The sequence below is a fragment of the Eupeodes corollae genome, chromosome X (genome assembly GCF_945859685.1).
Source record: "Eupeodes corollae chromosome X, idEupCoro1.1, whole genome shotgun sequence".
NCBI lineage: Eukaryota > Metazoa > Arthropoda > Insecta > Diptera > Syrphidae > Eupeodes > Eupeodes corollae.
In genome coordinates, this window is record NC_079150.1 from 5,450,652 (window position 1) to 5,471,273 (window position 20,622).

The following is a 20,622-nucleotide window of genomic DNA, read 5'->3' on the forward strand; positions in this document are numbered from 1 at the left end:
GCAAAGTGGAAAATATCAATATTTTGAACACGTTACATCTTTTATTGGTGTGGTACCCGTGGCGTGAGGGTTAGTGCGTAGGACTGTCATGGCATAGGTTTGCCTATTGTCAAGTCTTCCAAGAGCAATTCCTGTCATGAAAAGCGCTTCGGATTCGGCTAAAAGCTGTAGGTCCCTCCATTTCAAACAACATTACTGGCACACAGGAATGGTCGAGAATTTTAAGTCACAACGGACTGTTGAGCCACCTAATTTCTTACATTTTATATTGCAACCATCAGAAAAAAAACATATGTTTTATTTATACGAGGTAAATAACATTGTTGATTTTCTTAATTTCTTTGCGTTAATTAATAATTAAATTTTGAAACAACACTATCAAAATAGCATTTTTCGACGAAAAGGAATAAACCACAATATGTAAAGTATTTCCTCTATTTGCTTTGATTGCGATTATCATGGAGCTGGTACTTTTTAAGTTCACCGCAGCTACAATGTGGAGTCGTTGTTAGTTTTGTATACAAAAGGTGAAGTAAAAGAACTAGAATGTGACCACTAGGTGACGCCCCTGTATTTATATTTATACGCAACAATTTCAGTACAAATGTTTTTGAAACAAAATAGTTCATTAACATCACTGGTGTCGTGATTTTAAGCAAAGAGAAAATGTTTCATGTGTGTATCAAACAAATGAAAAAGATACGATACGTACACAAAGTTCTCTCGGAAAAACACTCATTTTCTTTTAGTTTGAGAAAAAAGAAAATACGGAAAGAAAAAAGTGATTGCTCTACTATTATTATGCTATGTATGTAGGCATATTCAAAGAGGATACAGGATATGTCTTCGTTTGAAATATCACTTTGAGATTTACAAATGTTGACAAATTTCCAAAAAAAAAAAAACAAGTTCTTTGTTATTTTTTGTAATAAAAATAGTAAACAATAACGCCTCAGGATTTGAGTTCTAAGGTTAGGTTTAAAGCATTTTTTAAGTAAGGTTTTTTTTTGTGGGTGTTTGTTTGTTTCTATTCCTTGTAGTATTTTTGTTTCAATTCAATTTTAAAGAAAAGGGGGTTTGGATGTAGCCCATCCCAATAACTTCCCATTGATGCCCTTTAAAAATTGCAAATAACATTTTTTTGTCGTTTAAGGAACTTCAAAAAAATGTGTATTCAAAAATAAAAGTCTAGGATGCTTTTTATTTTGCTAGGACTAAACGCTTTCAAATGGATTATTTTGGTGACATTTTGTTACTATATGGCAAGTTTTGAATTCGTAATCAGATGTGACACTACAATGGCAGAGAAGTTAAAAAATGTGGGTCCCGCGATTCCGTCCCTCTCTGTCTGTCATCGTCCCTACAGGAAAAACCTTTGGATCGATTGAATTCAAAAATGGAAACTAAAGTTCTATCCAGATTCGCATAAGGCGTTTGTTCTATAGTTTTTGTCAGATCAAAAATAACAGTAGGTCCCTTACAAATTTCTGGTAAAAAATCGAAAATTTGAATTTACTCAAAAACGAACCGACATATTTCTATGAAATTTTCTCTATTTTTTTAACTCAGCTTCTTTCATACAAAAAATATATTAACTTCCCATAAGGAGTTATTTTAATCAGTCCGATTTGTCGAATTAAAAATGTTGACGTTTCTCTACGTTTCAAGGTCGGTATAATCTAAATAAAAGATTTTAAGCGAGATGTCTGTAGGTGTGTGTCTATCTATTTGTACGTTCGGGAAGCTTTTTTCGTCGTCCATATCTAAGGTACCAATAATGATATTGACTTCAAATAAATGTTGTTTTACAGATAATAATGCAAAAAGGACTCTCAAAAAAACGTGAGTGTTTTTAATCACAGCGAATTGAAAATAAGTGAACATTTTAGCTAACCCGAAATAGCTAAAAGTAAAGCTAATTTTGAACAAAAAAATCAAGTAATGTTTTTTTATAAATAAAAAAAAACTGAATAAAGAATACTTGTTATACCTTAAATATTTTACAAAAAAAAAAGATTTTACCTCAAAGTTAATTTTATGCAACTTTTTGACATTATGTAAAATTTTTAAAAAAATTATTATTATTTGCACTGATCTACAGTACAGGACAAAATAAAGTACGCACCGATGTAATTTTTGTGTTCGTGCTATAATGGATGACAAATAATAAGCCAATAATAATAATAATAAAAAAACGAAATATATCGAACATTTATTTTTTTATTTCATGTTTTCTAATTGAATACTTATTAAACATATTAAAATTGAAACAGAAATATTTAAATCGATTAAAATTTCATTTTTTTGTATAAGACAAAATAAAGTACGCAATCAATAAAAGATTGGAATTGAACTTATTTAGTACCTCGTATGCCCTCCTTTAGCGTCGATAACAGTTTGTTGATGCCTTGGCATACTTTCCACGAGATTTTTCAAATGTTGGGGATCAATATTTTTCCAGGATGTACGCTTGGTGTCAAATAAGTTGTCGCGATTCGTAGCTTCCCCTTTTTCGAGGTCGGAGTCCAAAATATACCACAAATTCTCGATTGGATTCAAATCTGGTGATTGGGCCGGCCAATCGAGCAGTCTGATCTTGGAAGAACGAAAGAAAAGCCATATGATTAGCGTCGTTGTCTTGTTGAAAGACGAAGTCATCTTCCAGACCCACCACCAGCATCGACTCCTCCAGATTTTCATTGATTATTTATTATTTATATTCACACCAATTTTCTCTATCCTGACGATGCTAAACACCCCAAACTATAATGCTCCCTCCTCCATGCTTAACTGTTTTTTGAACATTTTTGTCGTTAAGCTTTTCGCCGAGCTTACACCAAACACGTGAACGCTGCTTATGTCCAAAATAACAAAACTGAAGTACTTTTTTTTGCCTAGTATAAAATGAGCCTCTAATGAAAGAATTACTTTCCTTCCAATTAATTTTAATATTAAAGTATTTGAAGCGATTGAAGAATGTAGAAACATTGAAAAAATGTGTTCCCACACATTTGCGTGCTTTATTTTGTCATGTAATGTATAAGGTTATATTAATAATCAAATTTTACATTTTCTTACGGGTTTAAAGGGTTTATTTCGAATACGATTTTAAAATCAATCTATTCGTCAGGCTTTTGAGATATCATATATAATGCATAATTATCTGTGATTTAAGCTTCCAAATCCGCTATTTTATTCTTTTCTTAAGTTATGATAACTAATAGTGGCATTTTTGGAAGACAAAAGTGACTAACGCCCAGCTTTTTCGTATGTGTAAATCAAATGGATTTACCAATTTTCAATTACCGTTTTCAAATGGTTTTAATAATGTTATTATTATTAAAAACTTTTATTGTCTCAAGAACTTTGGCTATATTTTAGTTTTTTTCTAATTTATATCCATGTTAAGAAAAAATAGAACAATTTTACAATTATTATTACACACACATAAATATTTTGTTCGATACTATTACAAATTATTAGTTTTAAATTGAAAATAAAAATAAAATTGAAACGAATTTAAAAGAAAATATAATAATTAATTAAAAGTTATAAATATTGGTTACTGGGATAAGTCTCAAGCTTTTAATAAATTTATCGAAACCAAAGTACCAAGTTGTCTGTCGCCTTTGTGCAAACATTTTCAAACTAAGGAAAATGTATGGTTAATTCATTCTTATTGCTACAGAAATGTCATATTCCTTGGAAATTGACATTTCAATTTTTGCTGTGACAGCTTTTACTTGGGACTACTTCGATAAAATTAGTAAGTTAAAAGTTAGAATACATAAATGGTCCAGGTGGTTCAAGTCCACTGAATACATAACTATACTTCCTTGTAATTGTTATTAACCATTTATTTAACCTTAATTTAGAGCTTATTTTCACAACTTATGTTTCAGCTCAAATGAAAAGGGCTCGTTTAGTTCTTTTATTTGCTCTTTCTAAGTTCAAAACATACTTAAAAATTATATGATTTTTTTCTGAATTTACCTGAACATTGCATTTCTCTACAAAAATAAGTAGAACTACTTTAAGTAATTAAATAAAAAAAATCAGACAGAATAAAACAGTAAATTTCAATCCATCTATAACATTTATAGCCCGCAAATTCTGAGCCAGATGTAATACATTGGGCACGTTCAGCCGACATAGGGGACTTGAAAGTAAGCTAGTTTCTAGCATCTGATTCGCCAGCCTTCCATTGCCTTCCAATTAAGGCAACTTTATTGGAAAGTTGACTGGAAAGTTAGTCAAGAAAAATCTCCCTAACTATCAAGTCAAGTCAACTTATGTCAAAATGAAAATTGATCATGTTTATTCGTTCAATTGAAGGCTGAACTTTATTTCTCAATAATTTATTTATTTTCTGCACAACTTCATTCAATGCTTTCTGAAAAAAGTTATTTGTAAATTTGGAATAGAAATAAGTAATATTTCTTTAAAATACAAAACACAAATCGTGATGAACTTGTAGATTGCCTGAGGAGTGTTTTGTAGAAAAATTGATTTTGGAAGTTTTTGTACTATTAACTTGAAGTAGAGGTTTGTGAAGTAAAGTTCTGAATTTTAAATTCATGACACTTGAAAAACTAACTAGTTGTCTTGGTCAAAATTTACGTTCAAAGAATAAAGTTGACTGCAAATGAAGTCCCTTATGTTGTCTAAACTTGACCATTTTCTCTTATGAATCAATTGTTGCAAACCAGATTGCATTTAATACTTTCTGAACACTATCACGAATTTCTTTAGCTTTTAGTGTGTGCAGTAAATTGATGTTGGAATTAGATGTGTTCGTGAAAATAGATTTTTCAAATTATGGGCTGAATAGGCTGTAGAATGACAGCTAGGTTTCCGGTCTTCAAGCTATTACAAGTATGTATAGCCAATTACATATTACTTACACTCCATATGAATGGAGTGAGTATATTTCCACCAAAAACACTGTTTTGTTTCCACTTTTATATTATTCATCCATGTTTGTATTTTCCTTCTGTTGTCAGTGGAATGGAGTCAACACGAGAATTGTTTGGGGCAAAAACAAGTAAGTTGTTTTTCACAAAAGTGTGTTTAGAGTTTTTAAAACGGATAGGAAGTAATAGATCTGCCTCTCTTAAAAAGCCATGGTGTCATAGAGCACCTATACTATCTAGAGTCCTGGCAGATAGTGGTCTTGCCAGAAACACTATTAAATTCCATTTGAGCTCTCTTAAATTCCCCATTGTTGAATACAAAAAAATGGTGAATATATGTGAGTGGTAAAAAAAAAACACCATGTCAGATTGGAAACAAAAACAAATCACGGAATTTTGTGTGAATTGTCAAAAATGGCAGTTCCACAATTTAAATTTTGCAAAGCAATTTATACTATTTTAGATTTCTAAACTTAATCTAGCTATAGGTAAACGATAAAGCTAGATGATACTTTAATTTGTTTTGTTTTTGAGAAAAATGAAAATAACCACAACTACTATTTTAACTTAAATATTATTTTTGTTGTTTGATTTTTTTTTTTCATTTAACGCACATATTTTTTTTAAATTGTCATTACCCCCTAAATGGAGCTAGATAGATCACCCCTCTCATAGTAAGACATGCTTGATTTTAACTGTTCTATACAAATCTATCATTAAACTTTGTCGCCTGAGTTATCGTTTATTAGTTTATTAGTTTAGACAATTTTTTGTGGGGCTATGGACCATACTATCGATTCAAATAAAGAATTTATGCATTTTTCTAAATTTATTGTTTTTTTTTTACTTTCCTAAAGCTTTTAAAAAATCACCCTGTACAAAATTTCTAACAAGTAAATAAATCATTATATCATTGATAACAACTTACATTGGTGAAATCATCCTAAGCTCGCTGGTTATGGCCAAATAATCTAAAAGTAGAAACAAATTAGAAGGCAGAAGTTAACCAAAAACACTCTATATGAAGATATAAATCAAAAACAATGTATGAAGATATAAATCCTTCGTACGTATCACCCTTCAAACCCCATTTGTTTACATCGTCGTATTTGTAATGTGGACGAATTCAACGAAAAAAATATTGACGTGTTTTTGAACGCATACATAAACTCACTAACTAAGTTTTTAGGGGACATTTAATAAAATTAGAGCAGAAATCACACGTATACTTAAATACTCATGGTTTTTACATTTTACTACCATGTGTACCGTGTCCGGTTCCTGTAAATATGTAAAATGTGATGGAGTTGTTATCTTATTTGTTGTTGTTTCAACCAAACAGGTTGTTCAAGTAAATTATTAAGAATGGAGCAAATTAATTCATAAGGTTAGAGCGAGAAGAGTATAGTCCAGTTATCTTTTGCCACAGACAACTGAGAAGGAGAGGTTCTACGTATGGGTGGTTACTTCGAAGGATCTGTCGGATCTGTCATAGAAAAAGATATGACCGGTACCTGTCCTAGGTGAAACACACTCCAATTCCATTCGAGGTGAACTCCCTCAAATTCGCTATCGGTGAGTGGTGGAAAAAAAGCAAATTATGGAATGTTTGTGCCCTGTCAAAAATGACAATTCCTCAATTTTTATTTTACAAAACAAAACAATGCATTTAGGATTTTAAGTGTAAGTTTTTTGTAATTTGTTTCGATATTTAACATAATTTGATATTTTTCAGTATGCCAAATTGCAGCAAAATCCCTATAAAAATTATAGATTTATTTTATAGTCTGTGTTTCCATATAAGATGCTGCCCAATACATACCACAGTGCAGAAAGCAACTTCCATCAGGAAATCTGCAAAACAAGTCGCTAATTTACAGGTAAGTTTTTATATTATATTTTTCTTAACAAAATAATATCAATGTTTTTAACGATAGACACTGCCAATTGTGTTTGTGTGTACATCTCAAAGGCCATAGTAGCCTTTACGGTGTAGGTGTCACCATCTCTATCAAAAGCCAAGAGCATTCCATGCAACAAAATAATCAGCAACAACACCATCAAGTCAATGATGCAAGTGAAAGTTTTGCCATTCCATAGTCGGCTGCTAACGTCCTTCTCCCAGCATCTGAGCGTGCGATGTGAAAAGCCACTGAAGCCTGGCATGTCCAATCAATTGATCCTCAAGGTAACTAACCCAACTATGCATGATATGAGCATAACCATTATGGAACTGCTTAGTGGTTTGGTTGATCACCTTATCGACACACTTTCATTTCGCTAATATAACTCAGGTCTTTGTGGCTCATAATAATAGCACCGTATTTCGTATTCCCATCACTGGACACACTAGAGTTCCTCTTACGTCGTGATTTACATTCCTTGAACTTCGTGATTTACTTTCCTTCAACTTCGTGATTTACGTCTGGCAGGTCGAGTGGATTGATTGAGAGACACCGCACCCGGCCTCTGTGCACCACTTTTTTCTCTGCTTGAGAAAGTAGGTTTGCTGAGCGACTCTTTAGCGCTTCAAGCTTTGTCAATTTTATTGCTTGATGATGATAACGAATACGATGAGGAAACTAAATTCGAATTGGAAGATGCTCTTGATGAACCACGATACTGCTCGTATCGTATGCCCAACAGGACTGGGACGTGTTGGCTGACTTAATAGATGCATTCGATTTAACCGATCTAGATTTCAAGTTATTGAAATCTTATGGTTCGAAGCAATCTTTTAAAAATAAAAATCTGATTACATTCTGTTTTTGAAAGAAAAAATATTCAATAGATTGTTTTTGTTTTGATTAAATTTGTATTGTCAAAATACTCACCTCGTTGTTAATCTGTCATAACTGGGACCAACTCAAATTGGGCGACGTTCGCATTGCAGTTTTAGGGACTGACTATATTTTGGCATGACTTTTTCTGTTTTAAGCAAAATGTTTCATACAAATCATAGAATTTGTATGCCAAAAGCAGTCAAATATTATTTTAAGCACAGTTTTCACTGAACAAAAGTTGCTCAATTAATTTTTCTTAAAATAGTGCAATAATTTTTCAATTTTTTAATTTAAGGGATCTCTTTTTTTAAACGGCTAAGTTCACCTCACATTGTTTTCCCCCTAATTGTGCATACTGAGCCCAATAACAAATAATAACTTCATAGAATCAGAACTTTTCCTAAGCCATGCATGGGACAACTAACACATGCTTATGCTAATGGTGAAAATTCTCTCAATGTAGTTTGTAGGCCGAAAGAGAGCAAACCCATTAAATCGGGACTCTAGATAATATATTTCCTCTGGTATCGGCGAGAAAGTTCAATCTAGATGGTGACTAGAAACGTGAAAATTGGTGTAGGTGAGTTTGGAAAGAGGAGAATTTTAAGCCAGAATAAAATAAAGAATTGTGATATTATCGGTTGGAAATAAGTGACAGAGCCAATTAACTTCTAATATCTGGTTTAAATTAAGCAATAAATGGATTGGTAAGCTGGATTTTGTTTGAAAGTCAAGTCGGTTAAGTGTAAACGAAAGGTAGTAAGAAATATATTAAAATAAAATTTGACACATATCCATAGCACGTAAAACATAAATGATAAGGACGGCTTTTTTGGGAGAGCTTGACAATCATTCGCTTTTTTCCAATCTTTGGAGAAACTTTCAAGCAACCATACTGCATTTAAGAGTAGTAACTTGGTGTTGCTTTAAATATTTTTGCTTCAATTCTACCTAGTCCTACTGAAGAAGATGTCAGTTGCAAGTTGCTGTCGAATATTTGCTCTAAAATCGGAGCAAAATATTCCTTCCACCTTCTAAGCTATTTCTCATCCGGTATCAGCAGGGCACTATCTATATCTTTCACCGGACGTTGTTTTGATCTCTGAATACGAGGGAGCTCTTTGATTATTCTAAGGAGGTGACTGCCGTCGCGGTCGCACCTAGTTCCGGCTTCTTCTGTTTCTTGACCGCATGTCATTGTGCTATTCACGTTTTTCATCTTTGTGCGGTATAAGGATTCTAGCTCAATTTTTTCTTAAGCAGCTGTTAAATCAGCTTTAAATTGTAACAAAGTATTGGGCATTTTGATGTTAAAATTCGATATCCGTACTGCAGACGTGCATAGTGCTATGGTAGCTTTCATAAGATGGTAATCACGTTAAAGCCCCATGTCAACACCTCTTCTATTTCTGATACTTCTGACGCTTCAAATTATGACGATAGTTCAACCTCTAATATTTATTCTTAATAAAGTAAGCAAAGTTGTTGTTGTTTTTTTGCGATTATATACACAACGATGCCACCGTTTTCGACTATACTATGAAAGGAAACTAAAAAATTAATTATGTGGTGCAACAACCCTTAGAGAACCAGGGCTAACAACTCTCAACCATTCCTGTGTGCGGTACTATTGTCAGGGATGGAAGAGACTTATAGTTGTAAGCCAAATCTAAACGGCTTTTTTGACAAGAATTACATTTAGAGGGTCCGCCAACTCATCACAAGAGTAAGTACCTGTCAAAAAAATTTTAGATGGCACATGCAGTCCAAAGCACTTTTTTTTTAATTCATTTTTATTAATTCATTCTTAAAGCTAGACAAAAATTAATAAAACTAGCCTAATTAACCGTAACTTACGACTAACTTACTGTTCTTATACGGGCAATCTAAGTTAAACAATAGTATTTAAATTGTAAGCCCTTATCTATTTTACTTCAATTCAATTTAATTTATTTTTTTCTTTTAATTTAACTTGAAAACTACTTAAAATTAGGTCCTAAAGATAAAACTAAAACTTACTATTCAACCTATGAACTTCTAAAAAATAGAACAACAATAGCAGCAGATCTAACTTTTTTATGTTTCTTTTTATATTTGTAATCATGTTTTTTGTGCCAAAATGCCTATTCTACTTAAAATTTAATCCTAAAACTGTACTATACAAAACAAGTCGGCCAAGGCTTAAGACCCCAAACTGGTACTAATTGCTTGATACATGTACTTTAAAATATATACACGTTGCATTGCAATTCTTTATGTTACTAAGAAAATCCAAAAGATTTCGAATTTAAGATTTTGTCAATTGAGTTAAAAAGAAATGTTAAGTTATCAAAAAACTTCTGTAATATATCAAAGGAACACAAAAATTTAAGAAAAAATAATCACAACAATTATTGTGAAATCGATGTGTCAGTTGTAGAGAATAAAATAACAATATGGACATTTTTGACATTAATAATTGATTATTCATTAACGAAAACCTAGTTCAATTTAATAAATTAATGAATGTTTTGATGATTATTGTTGATTTATGAAATAATAACATTAACATTAGTATCCTTATAACATAATGAGAAGAAAACAAAGCTTAAAATTAAAGGAATGAAAAAAGATTTGAACAGAAAATTTTGTTTGTTTTCATACATATTACTAATATCAATTCAATTCTGTCTTTTTGACAGCGTACGTAGTAAATGTTGAAATAGCATACACACAAATTAACTCGCTGTTAAAATTCAAGCTGGGGCGACTTTCCATTACCGCAGTACGAATTTCCTTCTGATCACTATAGGATTTGGTGTAAGTGCGAGTTTAGATTTATACTTTTTGCATTTGAACACTAAAATCAAAGAAATCCCTAACAAAAAAAAGCAAGTATGCCAACACAACAAAAACCAGGGAAAAAATGTCAAAATCAACCATTTTTGCGTGTTTTGTATGTGAAAACTTTTGAACTTTGAAAATTAATTTAAAATAGAAACAAATCTTTCCTCGCTCTAAAATTGCTAAAGTAATTAATTATTATTTGCAAATATCTATCAAATAAAAATACTGCGTTTCGAAATTCATGCTGCGGTAATGCAAAGTTGAGTCTCCAACCTGACGATGCCTTATATTTATTTATTCACATATCTCCTTTGACTTTTTAATTTCATATGTATTGTAACCAATTAACAACGTGACATTTTTGTACATAAAACCTTTTATTATTCATCAGAAAATCAAAATCTAGCTCAAACTGAATACCTGAGTATACCCTAAATTTTGGACCAGCCCGAGACTCGTTTTTCCCAACAGATGATTTCTATGTTTCTTATACGATTACCTCAACTATCCATCTCGACTAGTTTTCGGTTGATCTTAGAACGCGACCATTGCGTAACATTGGTGTATTCCAGCAACAATTTCTTGGTGTTTGTTTTTACTCATCCATACAATGAGCTCATGTGTTTATTGCGAAAAGAGAGTCAACTCATAAAGCAGCTGTTTGGTAAGATTGTCAACTAATATTAGAGTGCTAACGAGGGTTGGCATTTTTGTAAAAAGTGTTTTTGGTATCGTTTTTGATTAAATTCTTCGGAGAGAAAGTAAGAAAAACAATATAAAATTTGTTATTATATTACAACTAACAACACATAATGAAATGGTTATAGAAGATTTTATTAAAGCTAACAGTAAATAGTTCTGTGTAGAAATTTTACCAGATTTTTGCTTACTAACATAAATTACAGCACATACAAATACATTCAGGAACAAAAATATGACAGTTTAGCAAAAATATTTGTATCAGAACATCATTCAAACAAACAGACTGTCCAAAACTAAAACTACAGAAAAAGGAACAAATATGACAGGATAGCAAAATTATTTTTAGTAGAAAGCCAACAACAAAAAAGACCACAATCAGGAAATTAATTATCTAACTAAAATTTCCTAATGGAGAATGAAGAAAAGCAATCCAGAGAAACATGCGAAGAAGTAAAAAACACACGACTCAAAACACAAATACGTCAAACGGTATCTTCTCCAGAAACGGTAAATTCTATCAGAACAGAAAGTGTTAGTGACTGGTCGAGATTTTCAGAGTGGATTCGCTGCATTTGCGTTGTGACTTTCGACTTGGAACTTGGTCAGGCCATTGAGGTAAGTTTTTATTTTGAATTCTGTTAGAAATAAAATTAATTATTTTTTTGTGCAGGTTATCTATCCTGAGAAGTTTGCTCCATCTGAAAAAGAAAAAACAAATATATGCTATTTAGCATTTCCAGACTCGAATTCAGGATGCATGGGAGATACGCAGTTTCATGTAAGGTTGAGACTAGCTCCAGACACAAATTGTCACCACCACGATGGAAAAAACAAAAGCCCTACGTCGTTGAGCATAGAACATAAACGTTTTAATGCACAGTGCAATGCTGCCCAGAAGTCCGACAAAGCACATTATTGGGGATTTGTGTACTTTCGCCAACGAAAGGAAGCATCCTTGCCACGTGGTTATTTCCAAAAGGTTTGTAATTTAACTTTATTTTATTCTCTTTTGTGTTTTGCCTTTTTACTCTTGATAATACTATTTTACAATCAATCAATTAAATAATATGAAAAGAAAACACAAATTCCAACACCGTCTAATTTGCGTCGCATTTAAAAGTAGAACAAAAACGGCACCTTAATTCAAATCAACTGAATGGTTAGTTTAAGTTTAGAACAAGTCTTCACTCGGTACTTATTATGCTATGATGTTCTTAAATTTAAAATCCCTTTTAAAATTTGCTCTGGAATATTGAACAGTTAACTATTTAATACGAATATTAATATTAATAAAATCACAAGGTCAGCTAACAATGAAACATTTCCACAAGCGTAAGGAGACATCTTTGCCACGTGGTTATTTTCAAACTTTTGGTCATTTAAAATTATTTTATTCTAAATTTGAGTTATGATATGATTTTTTTTATATTTATAACCCTTTTCTATCAATTAATCAGTAACCTATAGACTAATTAAAAGTTCGTTGATATTTTACCGACAGATTTTAAGCTCATTGTGTAACTGCACAATCCAGGTTGTGTCGCTTTAAAGAATAAACCAATTGTATTTGGAAACTAGATAAAGTGAATAAATAGGTTCAGATCTTACAAAAATCTTCACCCGGTGTTCAATATGTTTATTAAGAGTCGTGTTATTAAATTTAAACAAAAAAAACCTTCCCAAATTTAATCTTGAATTTTAAACAGAATAAGTAGTATAAGGTAACAATATTAATATTAATAAAATCACAGCAAGCTAGCAATCTCGGCCGATTTGAACCAGCACTATTTTTCTAAAAAGGAAAGGAGTTATGTTAAAATTAATCAATAAATCGTTCAAAGTGTAGTTAATCATAATTTAAAAAAAAACACGTGTTTGAGGAACTTTGATTAAAGAAAAAAAAATGGCGGAAATCTCCTTTTAGATCATATATATGGCAAATTGACCGGAAAAGTAACAAAAATTGTTTCAATAAATCAAATCAACTAATTATTAAAAAAAAAATAATATACAGTGTATTGATTTTATATTCGTACTCCTTCAATACAAATTTTGAATGTTTTCCTCATCCAAAATGATTTCTGATAAATTAAGTAAGTTCATGGTTAGTAGGTATATTTTATTGAATTTCTATACTTGGTACAATTAATTTTTCTTGAAACATTTAAAGAAAAGAAAAAACTAATATTGGTTGATTTGATTTTGACCAACTAAGATAACTTGATCAAATATATCAACCATGAATATACACTTAACCTGCATGTGGTATTAATGTCCTACATCAAGCCATATAGGATCAGGTTAGGTTATAGTGGCTGTCCAAGATGGAAACTGACACACTTAGGCCAGTTTAATGGCCCATTGTGATATAGGATCAGGAAAATATTCAAAGTTTTAATAGAAGGGATACGAATATAAAATTCATACACTTTAGTATGAAACATCGTGAAATAGTTACTTTTCTCATTTAACCAAAGATTTACTCTGCATTTTCGGCACTCCACATAAGATCTTCCATTGCAGTCTGCAACCATCGCTGTCTTGTGGTAAAAAACATTGTCATCCTTTCAGTTTCTCCAATCGTGGATAATTCTCCATGACATACGAGCGTCAGGCACGTTTATTAGTTGTATTTAGTTTGCTGGCATGGCAAAGATTTTCGGATACTGCTCATTTGAAATCTGATTATGGCAGCCAGGCCTAAGAACCATCAAGCTATCGTCTGTACAATAGCCACGCATTCGTCGTTCATGTCGAAGAATATTCTATGGTAACATTTTTGTAACTAATTTGTATTCTATAATGTCCAAGAAGAAAGAGCATCCAACAGATCAACTCAACCCATATGCCGGTTATAAGAATGTCATGACTGCCTTTGGACATGATACAGTTGTCAGTAGCTCTTTTCTTTTTTGTTGAAGCGTTGGACTTCAGGAGATGGTTTGCTGCCGACGTATGTCTAAACAAGGTTCAAAATTCTGTTGTCAAACCATGTTACCACAGAAATATTCAGGTTATCAATTGTCGCCAGTTTTTCCACAGTTGCACCTCTTCCTTTTTTCAATTCCTTTTCGGTAGGAACTTTATACAGCTTTGCCAGATAAGTCAACAGCGGTAAGGACGTGTACCGGATGTCAAAGACTAAATTGTAGTTGGATCCGTCGGGAATAGTTGTCGCCAGTCGAACAGCAACAACTAGATGTACTAATTTTCGGCAACCCAGATCTACTATTGAGAACAAAATTGTTATATCCCCATTTGTGTTATTTTTGGGTTGTTTTGCTGCAAAGATGATCTGCTTTTGGTTGGTATAATTTGTTCATCTATTGTCATATATTCTTCTCTAGGGACAGTAAGGAGTCTGCCTTGTTTGGTAAAAGAATGGTCTAATTTTATGAAGGGGATCATGTCCTGTTTGTCCTTTGGGTACTTGACTCGAGTCGGTGTTGAAATGTACGAACATTTTTGTTTCTTCTTTCTTGTTGTGAACATTTTGTATGAATACCTCCGTAAAAGTATTGTGGGTCCATATCGGATTTCTGTAATGTTCGTATAAATAACTACAATTTCATAAAAATTAAAATAAAAAAACTTTTACTGCAACTTATCTGCAACGTATTGTGAATGCACTTGGTTATATATGAATGCCCTTGTTGTGCGTGACCTAGGGCAATATACAGAAAGTTGTAACATAAAGTAATTAAAAGGTAATTAGGGGTATTGTTTTTATCGTTCATGTAGATACCAACAAATTTTTAACTTTTGTGCTCTTATTGCATGTTGGTTCATATGGACGAATGTATATTTCTGAATGGTGTGCCATATATGATCGAAACCATTTTCTCAACTTATAAGTAATTGTTGCTCCCTACATTTTTTTTCAAGCACATTTTATTTTTATATTTTGTATACAATTTTGAACACGCGTTTCTCCTGCTGTACCCTTAGTAACGAGTTTGACGGAAAAAATGTCTTGCCGAAACTCGTTCATAGATGGCGTTTATCAATATAATTAGCCCAAAATAACAGGATTTGTTGGAAACTGGAAAATATGGATCATATATGATTACAATGCAGTCTACGTGTAAATCACCCATAAATAAAATATTACGATTAATCATATACTGGGCCTTACTATGTAACTCGATTCTACAATGAAATTGCTCCAATTCGAAAAATTGGTAGTATGTATCTATTTGACTACTTTAGAAAAAACGAGAATCGAATAGTTCTAGTAGTTCGTTTTGACAGAAACGTGGCTTAATTCAAGCTTTTCCGACACAGAACTTTTTAGTCAAGAGTTCGAAGTTCGAAGAATCTAGATCAGGAATTACTAATATTGACAAATATCACCCCCCTTTGGACATTTTTTTTTACTTAAGTAATCACCTTACTAATTACAGTAATTCTTTTGATTTCCAATTTCCAGCAGTTGTCTGAAGATTTAACCATTTCTGGAATTGCTGATACACTTTCTAACATTGACGAAGCAGTTTCAATTTTTTATAGGATCCTTAATTATTGTTTTGAAAAAATTGTACCGATAAAGAAATCAATAAATACAAACTTTAGCCATCCTTGGTACACGAAAGAATTGCGTTTACTGCTTAACAAAAGAAATAAGACATGGAAAACGTATCTCAAAACTCTGTCTCCAGTCAACTTCTCTTTTTATGTTGAACTCTTTAACCAATTTAAACCTCTTTCTAATTTTTTATATGCTTGTTATGTTACTGATATGGGCACCTCTTTGAAAGAGAATCCTAAAAAATTTTGAAATTTTGTAAACTCAAAGAAAAAATCAGATGGCTTTCTAGTTAACTTCACTTACAAGAACCTTTTGTTAGATAAAACTTTTGATATCTGTAACGCTTTCGCGAGGAATTTCCGTGAGTCATTTGTTAATAGCCCTCAAGAAGTTGATGAAGTATATTTTCATAAACTAGCTGTAGTCACATACCTGTGCTACAGAGTACGGTCCTTGATCTTTTATCTGCGTTGAATGATGACTGCTCAGCCGGTCCTGATGGTATTCCCCCGATAGTACTAAAAAAGTGTAGTAATGATTTAGTTGAACCAATTACGTTTTTATTCAAACTTTCTCTAAAAACAGGCAAATTTCCCAGTATATGGAAGAAGTCATTTCTTACACCAAGTCGGATATAAGCAACTACAGGCCCATTGTAAAGCTTTCTTGCATTCCTAAAGTATTTGAACAAGTTGTTTGTGAAAGCGTAGCATATTTTAGTAAAAATATCATTTGCGAACAGCAGCATGGTTTTGTGAAAAAAAGATCAACCGTTACTAATCTCCTCACTTTCTCAAATATATGTTCAAACGCTTTATAACAAGGTTATGAAGTTGACTGTGTATACACTGACTTTTCTAAAACTTTTGACCAACTTAGCCACGGAATTATTTTATTTAAACTTAAGGCTCTTGGTTTTCCACCATTTTTCTTAGCTTGGATTAAGTCATACCTTGAAAACAGATCCTACGCGGTAAAATTTAGAAATTGTCATTCTGAACCTTTTGTTGCTCAATCTGGTGTTCCCCAGGGAAGCCATCTTGGCCCTTTTCTGTTCATCCTGTCTATTAACGATGTATCGTCATGTCTACGCTCAAGTGAACTTCTCGCAAGAATGAAGCTTTAAGTCGAATGAGCATTTTATAGAACTTAAACTGTTCATCGATAGATTTAAATTTAAATAAGGTGGGATTAAAATCATTGTTTAGAACCAGTGCTCCACTATCGTAAACGTTCTCATTTTATTTTTTGTTCTGTAACAGTTAAATGTTAATTTTGTTTTGTATTTTGTGCGTTTGTTAGGCTATATTTGTATTATTTTTTACTAACAACTAAAACATGCACTTATGATGAGCCTCTGATCGTAGTTTGACGCTTGCTATAAGCTTACTACTTTCTGAAATTCTGAAGTGTAAAAAACAATATTTTTATAAACTTGCGCATAAACGAGGAACTACGTAACTCGAAAGTAGAATTCAAAACAAGGCAAAATCGAAAATAATCGTTCTACAACAAATGTGTTTGCGAGCGCAGTTTTTTTTGTTGTCAGGGTGTAAGTAAAATGTTAAATATGAGTTCCATCTACCACCCCAATCACACCTGGAATTCGTGATTTTTCCAATTCTGCTTCTGCGTTGAATTCGCTCGTACCGTTCTTCATTTCCTTGCAAATTAAACCAAACCAAATTCCAACGGTTTCCATTTTTGTAATAATTATTCTTGTCCAAAAATTTGATGTTTTATTTTTGTTTTGTTTTTAAAACTGACAAACACCTCGATACTCGTTCGAAAGTAGAACATTTTTTGAAAATAAGTTGGTATAACCGGCATTTGATTCTACTTTCATACGTAGTACGATTCGAAAGTAGAATCGGAAATGAGTTTCGAATATAATCAAAAGTAGAATCGAGATACATAGTAGGGCCCCTGGTGTCTCGCTTATGGAGAAAATTTGCATTTTTTAGATTAAACTTTATGCGCAAGGCACGAATCTTTGGAACGTTTAGATTAAAAGTGTTGTAATTTTTTTGTATTAATTCATTTAGTTTCTAAATAGCAAATTATTTTGGAAAGGCTTTTGAAGATGGAATAAGAATAAGTGAATTAGAAAGGCAAGATGGAGCTAGCAAAGGTTTAGCTATTAGTAAAGGTAGTGAAATTTTTACGTGTCGAAGGTTTGGACAGGACCTGATAGTTTTACTTTTTCCAACGGTAAGAAATTCGATATTTTGTTTTATTTCGATGATTTTTATATGTACGGATATCTATTCCGTGGGCTGATGCTGTTTGATTAAATAGATTAATATGATGATGATAATGAAACTGAATGTTATAGTCGTATTGATCATCAGGATGCTGGCCTGTGAGGTCCTTGTATGTAGGGTTTAAATTAATTCCTTATTTTTGAATTTTTTGAAGGTTTGGTGATGAGTTTATTGTATTTGATTGTGATATTAAAATGTGGATATCCTACCAGAACACCATTTCGCTGCTCTCATAAATAATTTGATTAATCTCTATTTTTTGGTTTTTTGGTAATGAGCTCACAAGTGCTTTGTATGGTTGTTTCTGGGATGTTTACTAAAAGTATATAATTATGTTTTGGTTGCAGTATTTCGGCTTTGTCGGTTTTTTCTTCGAAATCACAATTAGCAGGGAGATGTTTTAGAAGGTTGGTAATGCAGCTGTCATTGGGTTTCAATGATGTTTATCTTCTCCTTCTGTTTTGAAATGAAGTTAGGTCTGGGAGAATTATAGCTTCTGCTATATTGGAAAGGTGACTATTTAACAAAACGATGTTAAAGTTAATTTGATTCAGATAATGGGAGTATCTGATTCCGGTTTAATTCATTCTGATTTGATTTTGTGAATACCTTAAATAACCTTCAATAGTTTCTTGTTGTCTGTTTATGTGGTCAGTAATGTTTGTAAATATCTTGGTGATTTGGTTGTTAAATTGAGTGATTCTGTTTATTTTGTCTTTTACTAATTGTTGGTTTTGTGTCAATTGGTCTATTTGACCGTTAGATGCATGGCATCACTGCGTCCATGTTTCCGGTTATACTTTTAATTACCGAACCTAGTCCGTTAACAAGTGCTTTTTTGTGTCTGATTTTTGGCATTAAAATGTCTAATTTAGCTCTAAGTTCATTGACTTTGATGTTCGTATTGGTCAAAGAGTCTTTGAAATCATTTAAATATTTGAAGCCTAATAATGATGTAGTTATTTTGTCTACATTTTGCTTATATGAGTCCAACTTGACTATGTGTACTAGATTGTCGTATTTGTTTATTGTTCTGCTTAATCCTAATTTCATAGGAAAAATTCCCGTGTTTTCACTGAGTTTTTGCAGTTCCATTTTCTGTCCTTTGTCTATTGTCGTGAGCGTTGTCATGGTCATGAGTCTGAAATTTTCGTTTGTATTTAATGTTTGATTTATGGAGTTTCTTGTGGTCGTTAGTAATAACTGTAACTTTATTATTTTTTTTATTTTTTGATATTTTGGAGTTTCTTGTGGTCGTATAGTAATAACTGTAACTTTATTATTTGTTTTAATTGTATGTTAACTAAATCTAGTTTATTTCGTCTAAATTCTAATCTATACTTGATTGAATTTTCCTTAAGATCTACGGCATATTTTCGATTTAATTAATTTTCTCATTGTTCTTAGTTGCTACTTTTCCTTATCTTTCTTTTATAGTGGGAAATAATTTTTCTTGAAATTCATTAAGTTTTTGAAGATACTCATGTTCATTATTAAAATGTACTTCTTTGTTAAACTTATAAGTCTTGTAGATGTGTGAATGGAATTGTTATAAGTTATTATAGTTTGACTTAAAATAGAGCTATGGTCTCTTTCCTTCCTTTTATTGAAGATTATTCTATAAATTTCAGTGAGTTTTTTGTGTAATTATTGTGTTCTTGCATACAAATTGAAACAACAATATTTTAAATATAAAAATCCACTTTATTAAACAATTGTTAGAATATAATTATTACAATTGTACTACCACTTGGCTTTCGATGATGATGTCGGTTTTTGAACTGCCTTTTATACCTGGTTGCTGGTGGTTGTTATAGGAGGCATCGGTCGGTAATTGCTTTTTGGTGTTGCCAAATATCAGTGTTGTCAAGAGTAATCGCTCAATGGGACTACTGATGCTGGACTGTTGAAAAGATGTAAAATGCAAGTTAATGCTAAATTGTGTACAGCAATCTTTAAAGATTAGGGCTGTGAACTCTGATCCTTGAATAACATGCTTGATGGATTTTATTATGTTTAGGCTATAACTGAAAATTTTGAAAATTTGTCCATTATTAGAATTTTTCTATTATTTACGTCTATGTGGATTATATCGAGTGGTTTCTTTGGAGTTGGCGGGATTTCATGTTTTATTTTTGGAGGGTTTCTGTTATATTTCATTAGTTGACAAGTTTTACAATTATCAATTAGTGTTGTAATTTTTGTTTTCAAAATACTTGGAATATACTTCTTGTACAATCTGAATGTTTTATTATCCGTGTAAATTGCACAGCATTTGTTTGGGGTAAATGTTGTTTGAAAACGTCTCTAATGTTATTTTTAGTAAAGTCTTGTTTTTAAACGGTTGTCCTTCGTTTGTTTTTGAACAGCATTTGAAGTTTTATTGGTTTGTCCATGTAATTTTTCTTTAAAATAAGTTGTATATTGAATTCGTTTAGGGGTCGTTTCGAAATAATTATATGATCATCTAAATTTTCGGCTGCAGAATGAATTATGGCACCAAATGTTTCGCTAGTATTTACTTCTACCTTTCTTAAGGCATTCCATAAGTGGCTTGGTGAGCTCTCCAAAATCCCTAATGAATTTTGTGGTAACAGCCTAGGAGA

At 32.0% G+C, this 20,622-nt stretch overlaps 1 protein-coding gene across 2 annotated transcripts in view; it reads left to right on the plus strand.

Moving 5' to 3' along the window:
• Positions 1-11,155: 11,155 nt before the first annotated feature.
• The window catches only part of LOC129953182 (protein DENND6A), a 70,208-nt gene continuing 60,741 nt past the window's right edge, over positions 11,156-20,622 (plus strand). The window contains exons 1-3 of one of the 2 annotated variants that reach the window (XM_056066052.1): positions 11,156-11,283; positions 11,428-11,839; positions 11,895-12,203. In XM_056066052.1, the coding sequence (XP_055922027.1) occupies positions 11,633-11,839; positions 11,895-12,203 (516 nt within the window). In that variant the 5' untranslated portion in view covers positions 11,156-11,283; positions 11,428-11,632. Of the gene's footprint in view, positions 11,371-11,427; positions 11,840-11,894; positions 12,204-20,622 lie in introns of both variants that reach the window. The other variant, XM_056066051.1, reaches the window with a different exon arrangement.